A 26,444-nucleotide genomic window follows, 5' to 3' on the forward strand; every position below is an offset into this window, starting at 1 on the left:
TTAGAATAAAATGATTACAAAGGTAGATATTTGTAAATAGACATTTAGAAAATAATGTCCACACTAGTAAAATATGAGTTGAGTTTTTAGAATATGAAATCTAATCAAATCCTAATAAAAGTTTCAATTTACATTAACTTTTGACTTTGGAGTCCAAAAAAGAAAAAATAATAGTTTAACTAAAACAACGCCAAATGAGGTGGTGGATGTTTTGAGTCTTGACCTTGCTTATCACCAGTTCTTGTGCTTGAAGCTTTTGCTTTATGTTGTACTATGAAGGTGTTTACCCTTGTTGGGAAATCAATGAAAACTGAATTTGGTGTTTTCCTTTGCACATAACATATGTATTATAGAGCTGCTTCATATGGTTTTTCACATGAAAAGGTAGGCACTTGATAAACTTCTTTGTGACACCATATCTACCAGGAAGCTAGATAGATACTCTATCCCTAGCCTTGCTTGCCTAAGAATAATAAAGGCAATGATTCACAGTGATGTCCATGTAAGTTGTAACTATTCGTAATGACAAAGATGTTGGGAATGTTTTAACTTACTTGATGTTGCCAATCTATGTGAATGGTTATAACTAAAAGCAGTAATGCTTGCAATCCACTCCCACTTATGATTCCCATCCATAAGCCCTGCAAAATTAAAGAGTTGGCATCAATCATAATAGAACCAACGATGAATCTAAGGGGTTAGTTGGGGGTAGCGGATTACCACCCCCAAAGATTCAAAAATAGCAATGCTAGGTATCATGAAAAATCTTTCATGAAAATAATCATGAAAACTTTGTGACTCTTGGATTACACTTAGAATAAAGCACCACACATTAATCAAGATAATCCAAGAATCATAAATCTTTCATGATCATTTTCATGAAATAAAATTTCATGATCCCTAACTTTTCTAATTCAAAAAACCCCTTATTATGGTAGTATTAGTTAAAAATATTTTTCAAAATTATAGTCTTTCTGTTTTTTGGAGGGGAGGGAGGGAATTTAATACCCTTAGATTTATTTATTATTTTTTAAAATTATTAGTGGCATTGTAGGCCTTAGTGTCTTTGTTTGCTTGAGCTAGGATTTTACATTTGTTCCTGAATAGAATGACAATAGCAATCATTGCCATCTTGTTCCCAACTCAATCAACCACATGATGTGTGATGAAAATCCCAAAATACAAAAATTTGGAGGCACGGTTGTGTGACTAAGAGTGCATTAAGATGGAATGGATTTCAAGATAAAGAATCATGTGCCAAGGACAACAATAAATGCTTTCCCAAAGGTGGATTTCTTACCTTCCCTCCAAAGTGTAGGACAAAAGTTAAGATGATGGCGGAAGGAAGGCCAACTAAGTAATAAGCTCCTAGATTCACAAATGCCCCAATCTTCTGCCAACCACATCCTCTTGCAGTACCTTTTGTAACAAAAGGGCTTCCATGATGGTCATATGACTCAAAGAGGAACAAGAATTGAAGACAAAAATCAAGAAGCCTATTATATAACCAACATCCATAGTGATCATTGAGGTCTAATTTTTTAGAGAGATCTCTAACCTGAGAGTGCAGCCTGAATTCCATCCATGAAGTTGGAAATCACAAGCACTGGTATTACTGAAGCCATGTATTTCACAACTTCATCTTCATTGGTATATAAATAGCCCCATATGTTGCGTACTGAAACCAAAATTAAGCTTGTGAACAGGCCTTGTGCAGTAGCCAAGAATATGGCAACCTGTACCGCAAGTTGAGCAAGACGTGGTTGCCCTGCACCTAATTCATTTGAAACTCTCGTGCTTTGAACCAAGACACATGAGGGATTCAATCAAGCTATGTACATTAAGAAGTTAATATGATTGCAAATACATGTGTCTTTCATCAAACATACCTTACTGCGCTGCCAATTCCATAAGGGATTCTAAATACCAATGAACTTGTGTCAAAGCTAGGGAAAAATGATTGAAGTTTAGAGATGGAGGGGTTACAACAAATGGCATTAAAATCAAATATATGCATGAGTAGGCATTCATATGGGAAGAACAAACTAAAATTTCATGTCATTTGTTTCTTTCAATTGTAATTTGTTTTTTGATAGGAAATTATGCCGTCAATACATATCTACATTTCTACTATTTACTATATACTATATATAAAAAGAGAAGTAATGGGACACATATCTACATTTCTTACCCCTACAAAACAGGAAAGACAAAAGAGAAAGCAAAAATACATGCTTCTTGTAATGCATGAGATGAATAGTTACAAAGGAGTGTTGAATGTTATTGTAGAGAAAAAAAGAAAAAGAAAAAGTTCATATGGAAGTAATGGCAAAAGTATACATATATACTATACATAAAAAGAGAAGTAATGGGACACATATCTACATTTCTTACCCCTACAAAACAGGAAAGACAAAAGAGAAAGCAAAAATACATGCTTCTTGTAATGCATGAGATGAATAGTTACAAAGGAGTGTTGAATGTTATTGTAGAGAAAAAAAGAAAAAGAAAAAGTTCATATGGAAGTAATGAAAAATGCATTTTGAAAATATGATAGCCTATTGAAAAATTAGAAATAAACTTTGTTGAAAATTGAGTATCCATGAAACAAAAGTTACAGGCAAGTTCTAAAATATGGATTTATCCAGTTTAGCTTTGTTTAAGTACTACTTATTGTTGGGATCTGGGATCCCGCCCAAGACCTTATAGAAATCATTGCAAGCAGAAAAACACACCCACACACAAGGAGACACAATATTTTACGTGGTTCGGCCCAATGCCTACGTCCACGGGAGAGTAACCGGTTATCACTATACCAATGAGGAGATTACAGAAAGATTACAATAGAGGAGGAGCTCATACTCTCCCCACTCAGCCACTCACCCGTCTCTCTCGCTCACACCGAGGGAGACGGTCTCTCCGCCTCACATCTCTCGCACTCTTTGGTTCACGGTTTTCTTCCTCACTTACACCCTTACTCACGGTTTGCTCACACTTTGGCCTCTCCTCTCAACCTCCATTTATAGGTGAGGGAGTAGGTGGGAGAGCCTTTGGGTAGCCTCCATGCTTGACCCTTGACATGGTTGGTGGCCACCAAGCTTGACTTGGTTGGTTGCCTTCCATTGTTGACCAACCAACTTGGATGATCACCTCTTTCACACATGGGTGAATTCAACAAATCACCCCCTCAACCCATGTGAGGTGATCCACTGCACACACTGCTGCTAATCTTGTCACGCCCAAATTCAACATAGTCTGCATCTCTTCACTGGGACGCTGCATCCCCTGAAGCTAGAGATAAAACACCAGAGATACAAGAGGAGGAGGGAATCCTACATCCTCAACTCAACTCACACCACTCTCTGATTTGGAGAGAGCCACTGCTCCTATCTCCCACAGATCTCTTCCATGCTTCCTGTCTCGGATGTCTATACCTGCTATGCTTGAACTTGCGCAACCAAGATATCCGACACCCCCTGATTGGATGTCCTGCACCCCCTGCTTGGATGCCCTTGACTATCATGCAACTCCTTGCATGATGAACACTGGAGCAACTAGAAAACTTCAGAGTTTGACACATCAACATCCTCAAGTTTCCTTGCTCGGAGCTTATTTCTGAACAACCAGCCTTTGCCCTTCTGCACTTCTGAACAACCTCCTGGCGTTTCCACATACGCTTGTTGTCTGTGCTGCAATCCCTGATGTTCAGTTCTGTCTCACTTGTCCGTACTGATGTTTGACAGTTAGCCCTTCTGTCAAGACAACTTCCACCGGTCTGTACAAGTTACCACTATGCAACTCCGTGCATAGTGCTCGCACCCATGGCTTCTGGTCTCCCTGCGTCAAGCTTGCTTGAGAGATCTGCATCAACTCTATCATCTGCTGCCATGGAACTAAAGAAACCACCATAGAGAAATAAGACTTGCCACTCCTTGGCACGCACTCTTGCGTTTTACCTGTCTCAATTTCTCTGTCTGGAAGTTCCTGTGAACTGTCAACAACCCGCTGCTGCACACTCTTCTCGCGCCTCTGTACGACACTCTAGCGTACCCTTGCACTGTTGCACGTCTGCAATTGTACTTCTGCGCTTAGTATGCTCCTCTGCAACTATTGTTCTACATGTCCACATACCATTAATACCTTCTCGTACACAGTAGCTCCAACAGCCACAGTATTTCCCTGAGCCTGTACTGGTTACCAAATCATCTATCCGTCGATGAATGGTCTTCTCTTTTGATTGAACCAGATCCTCTGAATACCTCAACAAACCAGGAAAGTTCCCAGGAAAGACTGGTGGGGTCACAACCGGTCCCACTTAAGAACCAGTCTCCTTAGACAGTGTCTTTTTGACAGAACTTTCCTAGACCTTTGAGATAATCATGTCTGCAATCCTCTGATCGCCCCTGACCAATCCTGATCTCCCTCGATCTGCCATTTGATCAAGCCTGATCTCCTCTGGTCTTCAATGATCTATCTCAATCTGTATCTGGTTGTCCAATCGGGTCAGAATCTGCCCATTCTAACCTCTTCAGTGAATCCGCAGCGTTCCACAATATCCGGCAACCTTCCTTCGAGTATTGAAGATGACAAACTCCCATGTTTTGACAATCTTTCCAAACCGTTCAGAATTTCACTATTCTGACCTCGCGGTTGCGTCCGGAGCGGTCCGTTTAGCTAGGACCAACCTTCGCTGCACTTCCAGGGACCTCACTGAAAACTTTCCCCGAAAACTGGGCCACACCACAATTTTTTGAAAATTCTGGGCCAAATTGTAATTTTCAGAAGTTCAAGGAATATTTCGTGTACCAACGAAATATTCCATCCACTGTCTCTAACGCCGTCTGCCACTCTAATCTGCCTTCTTTTTACAGAAACTCCGTCTCCAAAATCTGACCGTACGGATGTGTCCGGAATACTCCAAATAGTCGGAAACCACTATTGGATCACCAAAACCGGACTCCAAATGGCTTCGATCTAGCCAAAACATTTTGTACGCCTCAGATCTGCGGCTGCACCGTAGCCGCGAAACACAGGATTCTTCCTCCTGCGGATGACGTGGCAGATGACGTGGCTGCTGACGTGGCACGCGCGTGCCATACACGCGCCTCTCCCACTCGTCTTCTTCCTTCATCCGCGCGTGGGGCGCGTGCATGCGACTGGGCCGACGCGCCGTCTGCCTTCACGGCGCGTGGAGGCGCGTGCCGAGACTGGGACTCACTCGCCTTCTTAAGGCGGCGCGTGGGGGCGCGTGCCAACTCCTCTGGGTGTCTGCTTTATATGGTTGGACTCCTCTTCTCGAGCCCTTGCTCCTGGTATGCTCAAAACCTGATTTCGAGCAACTTGATTTCTGGGCAGTTTCGGACAACACGCTGTTTTTGTTCCGAAACGCCACCGACGAGGCTCTGATACCACTTGTTGGGATCTGGGATCCCGCCCAAGACCTTATAGAAATCATTGCAAGCAGAAAAACACACCCACACACAAGGAGACACAATATTTTACGTGGTTCGGCCCAATGCCTACGTCCACGGGAGAGTAACCGGTTATCACTATACCAATGATGAGATACAGATCAGAAATTAGAGAGTGAGAGCTGTGAGTTGAGTGAGTTTCATCTCCTCCTCTGTATTTTGTATTTTGCTCCATTTTAGTGAAAACTTCTCATTTCTGTCCGTGGATGTAGGCATTGGGCCGAACCACGTAAATATTGTGTTCCCTGTGTGTGTGAGATATATTTCTGGGTGTGTTTGATCCTAACAAGTGTTCTCGATTCTGTGTATAGGATGAGAATTTTGTCTATGTTCCATTTGAATCTTGGATTGAAATGCACTGAGATATTATATTTAAAATGTATCAAGACTAACCTGATTGCCATCATTGATGTTTCAAGCTTGGGATTAGGTAGAAGACCAGACATAAGAATCAGAAACTCATACGACCAACATTCCAAGCTGATCAGTCACAAGATATTACAAGGAAAAAAATTAAGTAATTGGTAAACTTATAAATTAGAAATTGTGACACTCCACACTACTTGTTTGGAGGAAGAGTCACACTCACCAAACCATAAAAGCTGAGGGAATAGCCAGTGAAACATAGCTGGCGAGATCTTTCATACCCTCTTTGCAAAATCCAGTCCAAGTGTTTTGACAAGTACACGAAAAGTGGATATAAATTGCCAAAAACAACACATTGATCCAATAAGAGATGGCAATGGGCAGAACCTTTGTTGCCAAGGCCAATTCTGAATATCAAACTCCATGAGATAAGGACATGAAGCAAAGTTGTCATGATTGTGCTTATGATCAACGGCTTTACATTATTTTGAGTCTGTAAGAATCGAAGTTGACACTGAAGGAGAGCGTAAGGAAAAATACTAGGGATCAACCAACGTGCGTATATCCCGGCTTGTGTAGAAATTTCAGAGTCTTGTCCACAAAGTGTGAAAATATACCCAGTAAAGTTCCAAATGAATGCTATGGGAATGCCTGTTAGCATAAGCACAGGCATAGCTCTCTGCAAGTGCATACCAAGCATGTGATATTGTTTTGCTCCATAGGCTTGTCCAAAAAACGTTTCTAGTGCACTTGCCATTCCTAGCTAATCAAAACAAAAGATTAATGATATGTGTTAAAATCTGCTTAATTACTCAAAAAGGAGGCATTAAGATCTTCTATGAAGTTAATAATACCACACATGCATATGTAGTCTCGAGCCAAGGTGCGCCAACAAAGTGGTCATTTTAGGCTCCTTGCTAATTTTGGAAGGCTCTATGTTTTAGTTTTTTAAATTATTTGGTGCAACTTATTTGAGTTGTTTATAATTTTTTTGTATTTTATTTTGGCAATAATGTTTGATCCACATAAAATGTATTGTCCGACTCTGCCCGAATCACATGGCATACATTGAACCGAAATCACACCCATGATATTCTCTTTTCCCTCTCTGTCCTTTTCACTTGTCTCTCTAAAAATGACAACATAACTCCTCCGAACTTCTCTCTCAACACACCCGAATCTCACCTTCCAAGAACGGAGGTATAGAGGGGCCGGGAGAGCACGTGTCCCCCTGGGTTTTGGATTTTATTTTATTTGCAAACACAAAGAAAATATTTTAAATAAAAAAATTACAAAAATATTATTTAGAGTGAAATGTCAAGGACATTTTTAAAATTATGAGAACAATAAAGGTTTTTTTGGTTGAAAATGAAGAGATAACGATAAACTATATTATCTATGAAATTTTCATGAAAAAATTTCAATATAACATTGATATCTATCATTATTGACATGTAAGTATACTTAATCTCACTATGAAGATATAAAATTTATTGGATTGTTAGTTACATTTGACATATGGGGTTTACCATCCATGCGTTTCTTTAATATTGATTGGTGATATTACATGTCAATGATAAGGTGGTATTACCATTATATTAAATTTTTACTCAAATTTTGTATAAAAAAAATTTACTTTATCATTATATAATTTATTTTAAGACTTATATTCATGACTTTGTTTGTATTGGTCATGACACACTAGTTACAAATAATATTATTTTTTTGATCTTTTTCGAAGTCAATCATAAAAATTTATGTGAAATATTTTTGTAAAATTTTTTGATATTGTAATTGTTATGAGAATGGAGAGAGAGTGAAAGAGAGAGAAAATATAATTTTGTATATTTCAATGAATTATAAGAGTGAATACAAGGATCCTTTATATAGGAGAATGAGTAATATGAGTGCATACAAGGCTCATTTAATAGGAGACGGAGAAGCTAAGTATAGAAACTTTATCTATGGTAATACACAATATGGTAATGCACAATATGGTAATATACATATATACAGCTAACACCACTCTCTCAAGCTCAAGGTGGTAATGTAGATATTAACTTAAGCTTGTAAAGTAAGTCAGAAAACATCCTAGAGGATGAGCCTTAGTGAAGATGTCGGTTGTCTGATTGGCAGAGGTAACAACGATAAGACGAACAATGCCACTAATAACATGTTGCCTTATGAAGTGACAATTAATCTCACTATGCTTGGTGCGATCATGGAAAATATCATTATATGCAATCTGAATAGCACTCTAATTGTCATAATAGAGGTTAGTGGCTGTAGGATGAGAAACCCCCGTATTAGAAAGAAACCAATGAAGCCACACAAGCTCTTGAGTAGTGTCAGCAAGAGCATGATACTCAGCTTCAGTACTAGAACGAGTAATAAGAGTTTGCTTCTTACTATGCCAGACAATGAGAGAGTCACCCAAGAGGAAGTAGAACCCTGTAGTAGAATGACATTCAGTAGTATCCCCTGCCTAATCTGTATCGGAAAAGGCTTGTAACTATAGAGAAAAGTATGCTGAGTAGTGAAGACCGTAAAACATAGTTCCTTTAAAATAGTGCAAAATGTGAACTAGAGCATCATAGTGCGGAGAGTGATAAGGAGCTATGAACTGACTGACAATGTAAACAACACAGGTAATGTCTAGATGAGTAACCGTGAGATAGATAAGACTACCAATTAGCTAACAATATAAAGTAGCATTAGACAACAGGTGATCGTCAAGAGGTATGAGACAAGTTTGATGATCAACTGGGATAGGAGCAATCTTGCAATCGGTAAGACCAGCACAAGCCAAGATATCAGAGGTATACTTGGCCTAGGTGAGAAAGTAACTAGAAGGATCTTGAGAAGTTTCCTAGCCGAGGAAGTAGCTAAGTAAACCCAAATCTTTCATCTCAAACTGGTGACTGAGGAACTGATTAAGACTAGAGATACCTACTGTGTTATCCCTAGTGATGATCATATCATCTACATAGAGAAGAAGAAGAATAATACCATACTCTGTCTTACGCATAAACAGAGCAGAATCATAGGCACTGGAGGAGAATCCAAAGTTACGAATAGTAGAACTGAACTTGGCAAACTAGGTATGAGAAGCTTGTTTCAAACCATACAAAGCATATCAAAGTTTGCAGATTTTGGTGGATGGAACTGAGGAACTAGGAGGAAGATATATATAAACTTCCTCAGTGAGATCACCATTGAGAAAACCGTTCTTGACATCTATCTGACAAAGTCTCCAATAACAAGTACTAACAATGGAAAGTAGGTTGCGAACTGAAGTAAGATGGGCAACATGAGCAAATGTTTCCTCATAATGAATCTCGTATTCTTGAATAAGCCCCTAGGTAACAAGATGAACTTTGTAACGCTTAATGGAACTATCAGAATGGGTTTTGATGTTGTAAACCCATTTGCAACTAATAGCACTCTTTCCAGGTGGAAGGTCAACTTTATCCCAGGTATAAGTTTCATCTAAAGCCTGTAGTTCATCAGTCATAGCTTGATGCCAAAGAGGGTTAGAGAAAACCTCTCAATAGGAAATAGGTTCACGAGAAGAAAAAGCAGCGAAACCAATAATGAAATCATGAAGAAGGGTGCAAGGTTTTGTTACCCGAGTAGAATAACAAAGGGGTACTTCTGGTGTAGAAAATGATGTAGTGGAATTATGGGATGCATGAGGCTTACTGTGAGAAGGAATGAAGATAGGACTATGAGGTGGTGTAGGAGCTGGAGCAAGAACAGGAACAAGAACATGAACATAAGTAAGAACAGGCTCAGGATCAGGGAGTGAAGGAACAAGAACAGAAACAAGAGCATGCTTAGGATTAGAGAGTGGAGCAGCAGGACTAGGAGGTGGAGTAGAATCCTCAAGATGGGCCAGAGTCATCATGTCAGAAGTAGTGTCTGTAACAAGCTTATCAAACAAAAGAGAAGGATCTATAAAAAATAGTATAGTGGGAGAACTGGACTTTTAGATATAGAGGAGAACATCTTGTGTTCCCAAAATACCACATGGCAAGAGACATGAAGACAACGAAAAGAGGATTCCAACAACGATAACCTTTATGTTCAATCCCATACCCCAATAAACAACACAAATAGGTGCGGGGTTCTAATTTGGTATGCTCATGTGGTTGAAGAAGAACAAAACAAGCATATTGAAACATACGAAGACCAGTATAGATAGGAGGTGTGCCATACAGACGTTCATATGGGGTTTGATTGTTGATGGTAAAGGAAAGGACATAGTTGATAGTATAGATGGCTGTGAGAGTAGCTTTTCCCTAAACACATTCATGACAAGAAAAAGAGATTAAAAGAGCACGGACAATGCCTAAGATATGGCGATGTTTGGACTCACCATAACTATTTTATTTGGAGGTACTAGGACAAGAATAGTGAAAAAGTGTACCATTTTGACGAAGGAATCTCAAAAAATAAGTTTCTTTGTATTCATGAGCATTATCAGCACAATAAACTTTGATGGTGGAAGAAAATTGAGTTTTGACCATTTGTGAAAAATCATAGTATATTTGGTGTAACTCAGAGCGAGTTCATAAGAAATAACTAGGTAAAACGAGTGAAATCATCGACAAATACGACAGTATTTAGATCCATCCATAGTGGTATTAGGTGAAAGCCCCCAAACATCAGAGTGTATGAGATCAAAATGTGAGACCCCTAACTTTTGTAAACCCTATTAAGTCCCTTACTTTTAAATTATTTCTTTGAAATCGTTCAATTTCTTAATTAATTGCAATTTAACCCTGGGATCAAAATACATGCACCAACTGAAAACTCGTAAACCCTAAACGATTTTGATAACTTAGAAATCATTTCTAATACCCTAATACTGATTAATTGACTCCATAACGTAGAATTACCACTTGAAAACCCTAGGATTTTTCGGTTTTTATCACGCTCGTCGGTTGATAGCCTTTTTATTTGAAACAAGAAATTCAAACCGAATTAGATTCTCTAACCCTAACTTAGTTAAATTCTACCCTAAAAAAAATGTTCCAATTCATAAATTAAGGCCTTAGCCCTCATATTTTACTTAAATCACAAATTGACCCCAAGTTAGTACCATTGTATATATATATATATTCGTACCTCTTATTCATCAATTCTTTTTGTACACAATATCTATGAAATTTGTACACAAAATAAATAAGAAAATCCCCCAAATCTTGAGCACATGGCCAGCCATTATACCTCCTAGGCTATAATCATTGTACTTTAGAGACAAATCCATTGAATCATGGAAATAATTATGTCTTTGGTACCAATTCTATATATATACATGTGTATATTTAATGTACTTGTAACTAGAATGGATTAAATTAGACTTAAGCCTAACTAGATCATAATTAAATACATAATTAAGGTCCTAATTATCCACTATTCCATTTCATTTGAACTAAATACAATTCAATTCCATTAACCAAAGGACATTTTAGACAATTCACACCATTTTTCCTATAAATACACCACCATCCTCCATCTATATGAACATCAAACACCACACCCACACACCCACACGGCATAGAGAGAGGGCGAGGAGTGGAGAGTGAGCTTGTGGGAGGGAGAAGAAGAGAGAGAGCAAGTCTTGCAAAATTAGTTCTATAAGCATTTAAGTAAGGCACAACACAACTCTCTGTCATTTTCCTTTTTCAAATACATGTTATTAAAAGTTTTAAATGGTATTTTCAGATGTGAGCGATTTGTGAGAAACTCTGATTTTCGTAATGGTCAATGAATCTGGAAAGCCCTGAAACATTTCTTAAATAACTAAAAAATCTAGAAAATCTATCACATTTCCGAAACTTGTTCTGAAAACTAGATTAAATTCTCTATCAGCCATATGAAGGCTAGTTTCGAGAAAGATCTGAAATAGCCCTTTTGATTTTAATCTTTAAATGGTATTGAATCTGGAAATTTAGTTTTGCATGAGTGTTTTATGCTCTTGTGTTCATGAATATGCTTATTAGTTTATGATCATGTCTTGGTATGATATTGCATGTGTTATAGTTATTTCCTTATCTTCTTCATTCTAATGATGCTCATGCTTATGTGGATATTACTATCTTGCTAAGTTTGTTCTAACTTGACTTAAAACATTAATCCAAACGGAAAACTTAATTAGGCGGCTAATGGGGTTTCGATCACTTGAGTAATGAAGGATGATAATGTGTTGTGTATGGATTGATGGGATATGCTCCCTAATTGAAGGTTAAGTCTTGTGCAAGCGATTGTTGCGTAAACCCTAGAATGGAACGGACGGATTCAGACTCTTTGAGATAGTTTGATTGGTGAGATAAGGTTGGGTCTAGATGGGACATTCAGGAGGATAAAACTTTTTTTTGGAGGATAAGGTTGGATTCAGGGTGAGAAAACCTTTTTATTTTTGCCTTCCCTTTTGAGGCCTTGCGGTTGGCATTACGCGGTATATAACCGTTGGTAGACATCTGAGGTAAGTTCTGCATCAAAGCAGCAAAAGCTGGAGTTCCGAATAGTCTGGTGTCCAATTCTTGCAGTTGGGAGAATGAAATCTCTTCGGGGGATTTCTAGAATACTAATATCTAACCTTGTAATCCTTGTTATTGACTTAAATATCATGCTTCATTACTTACTTGTTATAAATGTCATGGTGTATTGGATTGGGAAAAAGGGACGGGGTGTGTGTGCGTTTACTGGGCATTCAAAGCTCACGGCGTTTCATGCCAGGTATTGAAGACTATTAGACTGGTCGAAGGCAAACCTGAAGTATTTGAAGACGTATGTCTATCCTATGAGAGTTAGGAGCTAGTTATGTTAAACGTGCTTTGAGTTTGTAAGTGATAGATCATGTGTTGTATTTAAGACATGATTTTGTGATTTGTATATATAACATTTGTAACCTATCCTTATACTCCGTCAACTCATGTAAGCCTTGTGTTAATACCTTGTCAAGATTTGTCAAAAAGGTAGCTTTGCTATCTAAGGTGGTTGGACATAGAAGGGAGGCTATTTTGACTCCTCTGACCTTCTTGGGATCTTGTTTGGTTATTAGTCAAAGGACTCATTAGTGACGTATCCTACTCTTGTAGCCTTAGATAAACCCTGTATTTAATGGTTAATATATTATCTGATGTTCCCAATTTTTGGGGTGTTACACAAAAGATGCATGAGACATAGAGGTACTAGTATTAAATGATAAAGTAGGTTGTTTTGCAAGTTGACAAGATAAACAGTCTACTTTATCCTTTGTAATAAGAACTAACTGGTCACTTGAAACTATAGATCTTAAACGACCAAAAGATACATGAACTAACCGAGAATGTCATAAAGCAAGAAGGGAACCAGTAGTAGTAGGAGCAGCAATTTGGATAGAGGAATGACTAGATAAGGTTGGAAATCATATAAGTGTACAGGAGAGAGACATTAGAAGTGGAGATATGAGCTATATGACTAACATGCATTTGAAAGCCATTAGTAGTGTGAATGACAGGTAAATTAGAAGAAAATATAATGGAAGAAAAAAAGTGTAGGGTCAGAGGTCATATGATTATAACAAGCTGACTCAAAATACCAAGAAAAGGTACTTGGATTGATTGAAAGAGCAGTAGAGAGTGTCCCAGAGGTAGAGGTAGAAGTAGAAAGAACCTATTTTTACAATGGCTACAATATCATGAAGAGTGTAGATTGGTGAAGGTGCAGGAGAGCCACCTAGAGAATGTAGAGCATATGGCTAGCGATGAGCAGTAGTTAAGGCAAAGTGAGCCAAAGAGTGATATCAACTATGAATCGTTGGTGGTCTAGAAGAACCACTGTGCTCAGAAGAGCATTTGAACAATCCATGGAGTGAGCAAAATATGACTCACAAAGATGGTTTGGTGGTGTCGGAGTAGAACTGGTTAAAACTGAGTACACTAGTGAATTTGAAAAGTCAAAAATAGTAAAGAATTGGGTTCAATCGGCCTAAAATAAGTCAAAAAATGATTGAACTGGCCTGAAAAGAGCTTGAACCAATGTAGCAACTAGGAATGACATCAGCGTAGGGTAAGACAAACGTCAGTAGGTGTGTGACGCACATTAACAAGAAGATTCACAATGCACAATAGTGGAAAAGGCGCGCAGTGCACTGTAGTGATGACATTGACGTCAGAAATGATGCAATGAGAGGTACTAGGGTTGATTTCAGATGCGTGTAGGGATTGACGTGCTTAGGGCTGACGTCAACAAAGATTGTGGCGGAGGTATGCATGCGTGATAGACTCGTGATGTGTGATTGTTTGGGAACTGGCGTGTGGCAGCTTATGTCGAGACTTGTGGTGCCGTGAACGACGTGCTTGGAAAGAAGTAGCACGTGTGAGCGTATTTGACCTTATTTTGAAGCGTGGTGGGTGGCTACAGAATCGTTTGGAAGAGATGAATAGATTAGTGGTTGTATTTTTGTGATTATGACCACTGGTGAGAGAGTAGAGAAACAACCAATTAGATTAAAGTTACCGGTGGCTGAGAGTACCGGTAGGAGAGCCAAGAAGCAAGGTTTAGAACCTACGCTTTGATACCATGTTATGAGAAGAGGAAGAGAGAGAGAGAGAGAGAATATAACTCTGTATAGTTCAATGAATAATATGAGTGAATACAAGGCTCCTTTATATAGGAGAAATAGAAGCTAAGTATAGAAACTCTATTTATGGTAATACGCAATATGATAATATAGATATATACAGCTAGCAGGTAATTAATAAGTACCTCCTCTGATTTAATGTCCTGGCTCCGCCACTGTCACTAGGGACGGAACTAGAAAAAGATTATAAGGGGCCATGAACTCCCTATTTTTGTGAAAAATATGATTTTTCATGCTATTTTAAATGTGTATATATATATATATATATATTATTTTATACATAAAATAGCCTCTAGTATAAAAAATACATATCTCATTCTTATTCTATCTTACATTCTCTTTTTATTTTGTATGAAAAAAAACTTTTTTATCGTACTAGAAATTACTTCTATGATATTTGAATTTTCTTTTATATGTATAGATATAATTTATATATTATATAACATCATACGGTGTTTTTTCGACCGGGCCAGAAAGCCCCTAACATTGTGCTTGCAAAGGCCGTTGAATTCAAATCCCAGTCACAAAACTCGTCGGAATTTTAACCACAACAACAACAACGGCTAGACAAATCAGTGCTTCTCGAAGAGGAGGGTTTCTCCATTCTTTACAAAAAAAAAAAACACACACACACTCTGTCTCTCTCTCTCTCTCAAATGGCTCTCAATCGAGAAACACCCATCGATGATCTGACCAGAGATATACGTTTTCGGAATTCAAAAAAACAAAGCAACGCATTGCAGGAACCAACCAGTTTGAGTGTTTCTGGGGATTTGCTTTGGAATGGAAACTCAACTTTGATAGGATTGTTGAATATTTCATCATGATCATGGTATAAATACTTGTCTCCTTTATCTAATGTGTGTTGATGATGCAGTTTGGTCGGATGAGAAGTGGGTCGGACAGGATCTAGATGTTCTACGAGTTGGCTGAACTTCGTTTTCCTAGTGGTACCTGCACCAAGTTCGGTAAGAAGGACCCAGGAGGTGGGGTTCCTTCTTGAGGACCCTCCGATGATTAAGGTAGATTGGAAAGAAGAGGCACAAGTTCCCTTTTCTTCCATGATTTTTGTGACATGACGAAATTGCCATGGTCGGCTACAGATAGCCATAGACTTACAGCTGGTAGAATAGCGTGGAAAGACAGAGACATGGGAGCAATCATAACTAGGGTGCGGTAAGCCAAGAGGCCAACAAAAGGTATGAAATATATCAATACATACATACTCTCTCTAACTACTTGGGGACTTTTGCCTCTTCTTTCCAATCTACCTTAATCATCGGAGGGTCCTCAAGAAGGAACCCCACCTCCTGGGTCCTTCCTACCGGACTTGGTGTAGGTATCGCTGGGAAGATGAAGTTCGGCCAACTCATGGAGCATTCGGATCCTGTCCGACCCAATTCTTGTCCAACCAAACTACATCATCAGTTGGCGCCGTTTGTGAAAAACTCTTCCGGTTGGCAGTTGTACTCATTGTTACCGGAAATAGTTTTCTGTTCACCCATCTTCAATGTCAGAGTGAATGGTTATGGCAATCCATGGATTCATAGCATACAACCGGAAACCCCCAAGCTGAGCCCTCCAACCCAAATAATCCATCTCCATACTTCATAGAGAACACCAACAACATTAACCACTTAATTGAGCAAAACCAAGCCCTATTTCAACGAGAACTACCAATTTCTATCCCTCCGCCTCTACAAAACATCCATCAAAATCAAGATCAAGTCCAAGACAATCGTCCTTAGCAACACAATAAGGATCACTTCTTCCACCACTTGTCCCTGAGCACCTTCGTCAAATTAGAATGACTTATCTATCTCTCTTCAAGGTTCTCAACTCAACCAAAGACCCAGCTAAGGGCAAGTTAGCAGCCAAATGGGAAGGGCCATATTATCATGTCCAGACCACATCTAGACACTTACCATCTACAAGATATGAAGGGCAGAGATCTCCCTCACTTGTGGAATATTGAGCACTTGAAGCGGTATTTTCAATAAAATGAAGCCTTTTTCCCATGTCCTATTTATCTTATTTAATTCTGATCACTCGTTGTATTTTTTCTTTACAATGCAATGTATAAGCTGACCTTGTCAGGATTTCATGAGTAAGATATTCAACTTCTTTTATTTGTGTTGCACATTTTGTAAGTTTAAAATCAAAAGCCTTAGTCAGACTGAGCATGAAGACCTCAGCTAAACTGAGCATGAAGCCCTCAATCTCAGCCAACTAGACTGAGTTTAAAAAGCCTCAACCAGATTGAGTATGAAAACCTCAACCTCAGCCAACTAGACTAAATTTAAAAAGCCTCAACTAGACTGAGTATGAAGACCTCAACCTCAGCCAACTGGACTGAGTTTCTTTTTTTTTTTTAAAAAAAAAAGCCTCAACCAGACTGAGCATAAAGACCTTAGCCAGACTGAGCATGAAAACCTCTGCGAGATTAAGTTTAAAAAAAAAAAAAAAAAGCCTTAACCAAACTAAGTATGAAGACCTTAGCCAGACTGAGTTTAAAAAGCCTCAGCTAGACTGAGTATGAAGACTTCAACCTTAACCAGACTAGAACACCCCTATGCAGAAGACTACATGTGGAAGACCTCTCTGTGGAAGACCGCAGTACGAAAGACCGCTACGGAAGACCGCCATATGGAAGATCTCCATGTGGAAGACCATGCGGGAGACCTCCATACGGGAGATGCCCATATGGAAGATGTCCCTGTGGAAGATCGCCGTATGTAGAAGACCTCCTTGTGGAAGACCGCCGTGCGGAAGACTATTGCGGAAGACCCCCATGTGGAAGACCTCCATGAGGAAGACTGTTAAGCAGAAGACTGCCATAGAAGACCACCATGTGGAAGACCTCAATTTGGAAGACCATGCGGGAGACCCCCATGTGGGAGACCCCTATGTAGAAGACCTCCGTAGGGAAGACCATGTGGAAGATCACCATGTGGAAGACCTCCGTATGAAAGACCTCCGTGTGGAAGACCCTATGTGGGAGACCCTATGTAGAACACCTCCCTGTGGAAGATCGTCGCGGAAGACCACCATGTGGAAGACCTCCCTGTGGAAGACCGCCATGTGGAAGACCATTGCGGAAGACAACCATGTGGAAGACCTTCATGAGGTAGACCGCTTAGCGAAACACCGCCACGTAGAAGACCATGCGGGAGACCCCATGTGAAAGACCTTCTTGGGGAAGACCATGTAGACGATCACCATGTAGAAGACCTCTATGTGGAAGATGACTGTGTAGGAGACCCCATGGAGAAGGCCTTTATATGGAAGACTGCCGCAGAAGACCACCATGTGGAAGACCTCCCTATGGAAGATCGCTGTGCAGAAGACCACCATGTGGAAGACCTCCATGAGGATGGTTGCTGAGCAGAAGACCACCATGTGGAAGACCTCCATGTAAAAGACTATGCGGGAGACCCATGTGGAAGACCTCATTGTGAAAGACCATGCGGAAGATCACCATGTGGAAGAACTCCATGAGGAAGACTGCTGAGCGAAAGCCCGTCGAGGAAGACCACCATATGGAAGACCTCCATGTGGAAGACCATGCGGGAGACCCCCATACGGGAGATCCCATGTGGAAACCTCTTTGTGGAAGACCATGAGGAAGATCACCATGTGGAACACCTGCATCTGGAAAATCTCCCTGTGGAAGACCGCAACGCGGAAGACCACCGCGGAAAACCACTATATGGAAGACCTCCATGAGGAAGACCGCTGAGCGGAAGCCCGTCGCGAAAGACCACCATGTGGAAGACCATGTGGGAGACCCCTATGCGAGAGACCCCATGTGGAAGACCTTCTTGTGAAAGACCATGCGGAAGATCACCATTTGCAAGACCTCCATGTGGAAGACCACCGTGTGAAAACTGCTGAGCGGAAGACCACCATGTGTAAAACCTCCATGAGGAAGACCGCGGAGCTGAAGATCGCTGTGCGGAAAATCGCCGCGGAAGACCACCATGGAGAAGACCTCCATGTGAAAGACCATGCGAGAGACCTCCACGAGGAAGACCGTTGAGCAGAAGACCACCGTGCGGTAGACTAACCCCCACGGAAGACCGTTGCGGAAAACCAACCCCTACGGGAGATCGACTCCAATATGGAAAATAGACCACCATACGGAAGACCTCCATGTGGGAGACCACTAGTTGATCAATAGCTTAAATCCCATCAACATCAAATAGAGACTAAACAAACTGTAACTGGGCATATGCTACTTTCATGGCTAAAATACTGGCAAAAGCTTCCATCTCTACTCTGTTTCGGGGCTTTTCATCATCATTGTCCAGATATTGAGACCTATTATTGCTGATGATATTATCATACTTGACCGACGAAGTACCTTCTCTGGCAATATGCATTTAACCCTTGGTGTGCATTGGTCCACCGTAGCCCAGAGAGCAATGAACAAAGCCATGAAGCGTGTTGGCGTGCCTACAACTAATAACATCACACTCTAACGGATTCCTCCCTCTCTCTACACTCAAAACCAAACCCAGAAAAATCGCAAGCTTCCATGCCTTTCAAGTACATGGGTATGTAGATATATATACATATATATATAGAGAGAGAGAGATAGAGAGAGAAACAATTTTGCTTCTCTCTTTCTAAATAAGTCGCTGTGATTCAAAGGGTTGTCGTAGTGGGTCTCTTGAAATTTGAGAAACAGAAGAGTTTTTATGGACTATTTGACAAAACATCAATCATGTATACTGTTTAACAAATCAATTGGTGGGGCCACGCCAATTCAATAATTCCAAACATGGAGATAAGTATTGAATTTGGAAAAAGACATGAAAACCAACCAAGCACAGCAGTCAACAGTCAGAAAGCTAGCGGGTCCCATGGTGTTCATAACAAACAACAGTCTTGCATGGGCTCCACCCAAAATTCAATTACTACCTCAAGTGGGACCAAGTTGTTGGAATTTTGAAGCCAAATAAATCCACACTCAACCAGAACTTTCCAACAACATTTTCAGGGCACTCACCAATTTAATAATTTAATAAAGTTTGTGGGTCCCATGACAAATTCAACAAACTAATGGAATCAAGCACACATGCAACGTGCATTATTTTCAAGCCAAGAAAGTCAATCCACCTTTGTTCGTGGCCCACTTCAATTGCACTCCAGCTGATGTATAAGTGTACGTGAGCAACGGCCCAGCCACATCTTATAAGATCGACCAGAATATTGAACTTTGAAGAAGGTCCACCGACATGGCCTAGAACAAGATAGCTCACCGTTCACACAGAATCACCGAGCACCATTACATTAGATCAAGCAATGGCCCGACGGTGCGTTAGAACACGATCAAGCAACAAACAAGACACTTTAATTCCCTTCGTTGGACTAAAGCTACACTCGAGAATGGGAGACTACTGATGGGCATAGCCCAAATAGGTGGCGCAATGGGCCGTCCAAATGATTCCTAGCCCAACTTAGGCCTAGTGGCTAGACAAAAAGAAGAGACAAGCCGCTCTTTTTTCTTTTATGATTTTTGTGACATGACGACACTACCATGGCCGACTACATATAGCCATAGACTTACAGCTGGTAGGACAGCGTGAAAAGACAGAGACAGGGGAGCAATCATGACTAGGGCACGATAAGCCAAGAGGCCAAAAAAGGTATGAAATATATCAAAACATACATACTCTCTTTGACTACTTGGGGACTTTTGCCTCTTTTTTCTAATCTACATTAATCATCGGAAGGTCTTTAGGAAGGAACCCCACCCCCTGGGTCCTTTCTACTAGACTTGGTGCAGGTACCGCTGGGAAGACGAAGTTCGGCCAACTCGTGGATCATCCGGATCTTGTCTGACCCATTTCTCATCTGACCAAACTGCATCATCATGTGTGATTGTTGTTTGATTAGGAGATGGGTTTTTATAGATTGGTTAAGGTGCATAGTAATGAATTTTGCGTTGCTGATTAGTGAATCTCTAGAGGGTTCACGTTTGCGATGCCTAAGAGAAGAGAAGGGTTAATGTTGGGGAGAAAGAATCGATTATCGATGGTGGTGGTTAGATCATCGGCGGTGGCGGTGGCAGTGGTGGTGAAGTGATCGTCGTTTGAGAGAGAGAGAGAGAGAGGAGCTTCTTCTTTTTTTGGGTAGGTTGAGAGAGGAGCTAATGTGTGTGTGTGTGTGTGTGTGTGTCTGTGTGAGTGTGTGTGTGTGTGTGTGTGTGTGTGAGAGAGAGAGAGAGAGAGAGAGAGAGAGAGAGAGAGTTTGAGATAGTTGAGAGAGACAAAGACTATTTTGGTTTGGTGCATGTAAGGACATCTTTAATGGTGTATTTTTTTTATTTTTTTTTATATCAAATTTAAGTAAAAATTTCTTTTGACATCAAATGTTTAAACAAAAGGTTAAGGCTTTATCAAACCATCGATCAATTGGACGGATGATCGGTCGGTCGACCATTCAGTATAATTTTTTTTTTATAAATTTTTGCTTTAAGATGGTAATTCGGAGGACATCCAGTGGTGAAAATTTAACGACAATGAACAATGACTTGATGAAAGGCATAACCGTCCTCAATTTGATAAAAGATTTGAGAAATCATGAATTTGATGAACAGTTGGAGGAGTAAAACATAAGTTTTTTCACCAAATTTAAATTTGATGATAGATTTAATGAACCATTAGAAATGGTCTAACAAATGCATTTTGGGAAAAGTGGGATTTTGCTTTCCCCAAGACTAGCCACATCATTCGGGCTAGTCGGGGGACTAATATTTGTATGGATGTAGTGGAATTGTTTATTTTGGGATTCTACATTAAAGTGTTCGGTGTAGTTTTAGTCTATAGTTTATTAAAATGAAATAATTTAAATAAATTAAATAAAGTTAATTATCAAGATGTTGAGGGAGAGGTACTTTTGATTTTTATTTTTCAGCTTATAAAAAAATTGCACCAAACAATCTATTTTTGTTCAAGGCTCACAAAAAATAGTGTCCATCATAATTCAAAAAAAAAAAAAAAAACTCATTATCAAATATCCCTAAATATCCCCTATCATAAATACTACAAACTTTTTATTTTTATTTTTTTTTGTCCAAAGGTCCATTAAAAAAAACTTTTTATCTTAAGGCATCAATTATAAAGACAGTAAAACTGTTTGAATTATCTAAAAGTTTAAAATAATAAAAATTAAAATTCTACTCGTACAATGGGGCACCAAATATTTTTTCCATTTTACAAATGCACAAATGCAAATGGCCGGATCTGAGTATTCTAGTGATTGAATCAAAGATTCATTTATACCAATGCACATAATCTCTTTTTGACTCTTATACAGTAATGTCCCGGAAGCAATTTAAATGAGCAAAAATGCTTTAGAGCTCTAATATAGGAGTTCTAATAGCTCTAATGGAAGGTGGTTCTCACTTTAATGTGATGTTTTGAGTTTTTTTTTTTTTTTTTTTTTTTGATTTTCTACCTCACTAGAGCTCAATTAGAACTATAATTTTAGAGCTTAAATGACACTACAACATTTTCTTAGTTTAGTGACATTTGAAAGTGCCACAAAACTATTCTTCCAATGACATTTTTTGGTCTTGTGGCATTTTGAACAAGTGCCACTTCTATTAGTGCCACGGTAGATACTTGCAAGTGCCACTGCACCATCATGGCTGAAAACTTTCAATGACATTTTAATGTTATGATAGATATTATTTGTGGCACTATCAAGCGCCATTAAAAAAAGAGTTAGTGACACTTGTAAGTGTCATTACACCATCAAGACTAAAACCTTTCAGTGACACTTTAATTTCATAGTAAGCACTATTCGTGACGCTATCAAGTGTCATTCATGACGATAATTCGTTGTAGAACAATTTGATCTGTTCTTGCGGAGACTCGAACCGCCAACCTTCCGCACCATGAACCTTATACACCACACTCTTCCCACTACACCTCTATACCACCACATGATTGTATATGCAACATATATTATTTATATAGTACATACATCCATATTAATATAAAAGTATATGTATAAACATAATTATTTTATTGAACATAATTTATGTAAAATAAACTATTTACTACCAAAATAAAAAAAAAGACCACTTTTGGTTCTATACTTTTGGCTACTAATTATTTTTTAGTTGCTAAAAAACTTAACTTTTGTTGACCAAAATTGGATTTGGTCGCCGAAGATGCACTTTCAGCTACCAAAATTGTGGTCACCAAAAAATTTTATTCCCGCCTTAGGATTTTAGTTCTCCCGCGCTAAAAATGACCACTTTTGGCGACTAAACTTATTTTTAAGTCGCCAATTGTAGACTTTTGGATACTAAAATTTTTTTTGGCACCAAAAAGCTTTACTTTTTGCTACTAAAATTTTTTTAGTCGGTAAAACCTATATAATCAACGACCAAACTTATTTTTAGTCGCCAATTGTAGACTTTTGGCTACTAAATTTTTTTAATCGCCAAAAAGCTTTACTTTGGGCTACTAAAATTTTTTTAATCACTAAAACCCATATAATCAGCGACCAAACTTAGTTTTAGTCGCCAATTATAGACTTTTGGCTACTAAAATTGTTTAGTCGCCTAAAATCTTTACTTTTGGCAACTAATGCTGTTTTGGTCGCTGAAAGCTATACTTTCAGCGACCAAATTTTTTTGGTCAGGAAATTTAGTCACCGAATATGCTTTTTAGCTTAGTGGCATTTCTCAAAATGTTATAAAATATTTGTTTATGACACTTTTCACCTAAGTGCCATAAAAAGTAATTTGCACCTACCTAGTGTCCTGACATTTTTTAAAAAATGCCATTGCAACTAAAGTTTAGTGGCATCTGTTGGTAAATGTCACGAACATAATTTTTTGTGTCATTATTTTATAAAATATCATAAAATTGATGTGACATTTCTTTATTGAAATGCCACTAGAGCCTTATATGTTTTGTGGTTCTATGGCATTTTTCTAAAATATTTAATGCCAATTTTTATTTTTGTAGCATTTTCTAAAAACATGCTACGTACTAGTGTAGTGTCACTAAAGCGTAAATTTGTTGTAGTGACATTTTTGTTGTAGTGAAGTGACACTTTTTTTAATTGAAATGCCACTAGAGCCTTGTATGTTTGCGGCTCTATGATATTTTTCTAAAAAATGCCACTAAATATTCTTTTTGTAACATTTTTTAAGAACATGCCACTAGTATGGTGTCACTAAAATATGTTTTTGTTATAATGTTGTGACACTTGTTCATTAAAATGTCACTAGAGCCTTTTATGTTTGTCGTTTTGTGGCATTTTTCAAAAACGTGCCACTAAATATCATTTTTGTGGCATTTTCTAAAAATATGACACTAATGTAGTGCCACTAAAGTATGTTTTTGTTGTAGTTTTGTGACACTTGTTCATTGAAATGTCACTAGAGCCTTTTATGTTTGTTATTTTGTGGCATTTTTCAAAAACGTGCCACTAAATATCATTTTTTGTGACATTTTCTAAAAATATGCCACTAGTGTAGTGCCACTAAAATATGTTTTTGTTGTAGTGTGAGCCAGTATCCTATAGAGTGTTCATTTAGAGTGATAGGGTTAGGGTTACAGTTAGAGTTTGGGAATTAAAATATAAAATGATTATTGTATCATGAATATTTATAGAATTAAATTTCAGTTATTCAAAAATTTATTTTAAAATAATATTTTAAAAAATTACTCTAAAAGATCCTAATTTCTCTAAAATATGTATTTCAAGTCCATTTGGTCTCAAAATTGTGGTTCTCTAAATGTAAATGAATTTAAATGATCCAATTTCAAATAGTGTGCCTACATAACTGTCATAGTAGGAAAAACCTATCTATCTATATATAATCACTTGGTATCTTAAAACTTCTTCTCTCTTTTTGTCACCTGTATATTTTTCTATTTAAAACAAAAAATTAGATAAAAAGAAAGAGTCAGACTTGAATTTTAGAATCTTTGATGAATAAGACTCTTATTAATTGACCAACACACGACATATATTAAATAATTTATTTCCCTTTTACTTATTTAAATTACACATATATTGCGTGTGCCAACCACTAATATATATATATATATATGATCACTACAGTAGGTGCTCAATGTCAGTGAATTTTCATTTTGTCAATTTTGTTTCTAATTAAATGAGACAATCGAGAGAAAATTGACAAAATTTAAACTTGAAAGACTAAAAGAAGAAAAAAATAGATATATTCTATATACACATAATATTTTTAAATATTACATATAAATATCTATTTTATTATATAAAGAAAAAACATGAATTGATATTCATACAAAATATCATAGTTTTCATTTTTTGAAAATGCAATTCTGTAACTGTAAAGGAAATTATAATTTTTAAATTCAATTATATTATAGATATGTAACTACCGATTCAACACCTTCCAGTATATATATATATATATATAAATACGGACTTGGCTTCCCTCCATCATAATCTAGATTGGATAGTGATGTTCATGCCCATATAGGCTCCATTGTGATAATTCGAACGGTTTATTTTATCAGGCTCTTCGTGTATATTATACACAAAAATATTAAGTTGATATAATAATTGTAAATTATTTAATTTATCCCATTTGTTATAAAAAAAATAAATAAATAATAATAGCCTATTTTTAAAAGGGGAAACTACACCCTAGTGGTATAATAAATTTTTTTAATAAAAATATGGAGGGGGTGCAAATGACACTTGCCCCATAGTTTTTCACTTGCATACCATATATTTTTGTAATTTTTTTTCTCTCCCGTTGCATTGTACTATCTCATTTTTAAAAACACACTTGCTATTAATTTCTTGGAGAAAAAAATAATAAATTGAATAAGTTACGATTGTTGAATTGATCTAATTTTTTAGATGATATATACGAAGGTGCTGACAAAATGAACAATTCGAATAATTTAAACATGACCTGCATTGGACCGCACAACGCCGAACAATACCTTCCAATGGACTAGTGGAAAGCCGAGTCCAATATATATTTAGTAGTTGTTTGGCATGTGCTAAAATAACACATGCTCTTTTTAGTACATTATCCTATTTAGGTCACAATCATCTTATTTAAGTCATATGACCTTTCTATCACATCATTTTAAATCTAATCCATATTTTACGTTTTTTTCGTAAAAAGTAAAAAAGTATACTAATTTAATACTTCTCAAACAATCCCTTAGTGAGTTGTCAAAAGTGGCGTCCAGCAATATGGTAACCTGTCACCAGTGGTGATGGTGGTGGCAGTGGTGAGAAGTGAAAATATTGCAAATTTTAATTCAACACAAAATGAGATGAGAAAAATGGGAATGAATGAAAGATTAAGAATGAAGCTTACAATGAAATAGTAACCAGTGACTCCAGCAAATGAAGTAGCCATAGTTGCACTGGAGAGAGGGAGCTCTCCGAGGTGTCCTAAGAACACAGCCGATATCATCTGTATGCTGTACTGCAAAAAACCAACTATGACTAAAGGTCCTGCCAACTGCAATTGTTTCTTCAGTTCTTCTGCATTAATAATAATGGTGTTTGATGACGTCTCAAGCTCAAGTGCTTCCTTGTTTTCTGTTCCTTTAAACCCATTGATGCTTTCAGAACTTGGAATCAGAGGAAATTCAGGCACAGCTTCGTCAGAGGAGTCCTCCATAACTCTCACTATTGAAGACATAGGGAATGATCAAAGGGACTCTCTCTGTAAAAGAGTGGCAACAGAACAAATTGACTCTCCACTATATCACATCTAATGCGAGGAGGATTGTTTTTATTTTAAAGAAATCTTTGAAGGTAATTGTTTGGACGGACTGGATAAAGGGGATTGTAATTCATCGGATTATTAGTTCTGGGATACATTGTCTCTGACTATTTTGTTAGACTAGATTTGTATCCTATGTTTGTTTAGTCATGAGATTAGATGTCTGGATTGAATTATTTTTAGTGAATCCAATGTCTGGTTGGAC

At 38.0% G+C, this 26,444-nt stretch overlaps 1 protein-coding gene across 1 annotated transcript; it reads right to left on the reverse strand.

The window, feature by feature from the left end:
* LOC114317657 (protein DETOXIFICATION 16) lies at nt 1-26,220 on the reverse strand. The gene is given in 9 exon segments (XM_028264426.2): nt 1-463; nt 555-641; nt 1,301-1,419; nt 1,559-1,797; nt 1,890-1,946; nt 5,865-5,951; nt 6,061-6,209; nt 6,211-6,600; nt 25,826-26,220. Coding segments are annotated over 9 exon segments (1,491 nt in total). The 5' UTR covers nt 26,156-26,220; the 3' UTR covers nt 1-430.
* Nucleotides 26,221-26,444: the final 224 nt, after the last annotated feature.

Source organism: Camellia sinensis, chromosome 15 (assembly GCF_055761805.1).
Source record: "Camellia sinensis isolate YWXY chromosome 15, ASM5576180v1, whole genome shotgun sequence".
Classification (NCBI taxonomy): domain Eukaryota; kingdom Viridiplantae; phylum Streptophyta; class Magnoliopsida; order Ericales; family Theaceae; genus Camellia; species Camellia sinensis.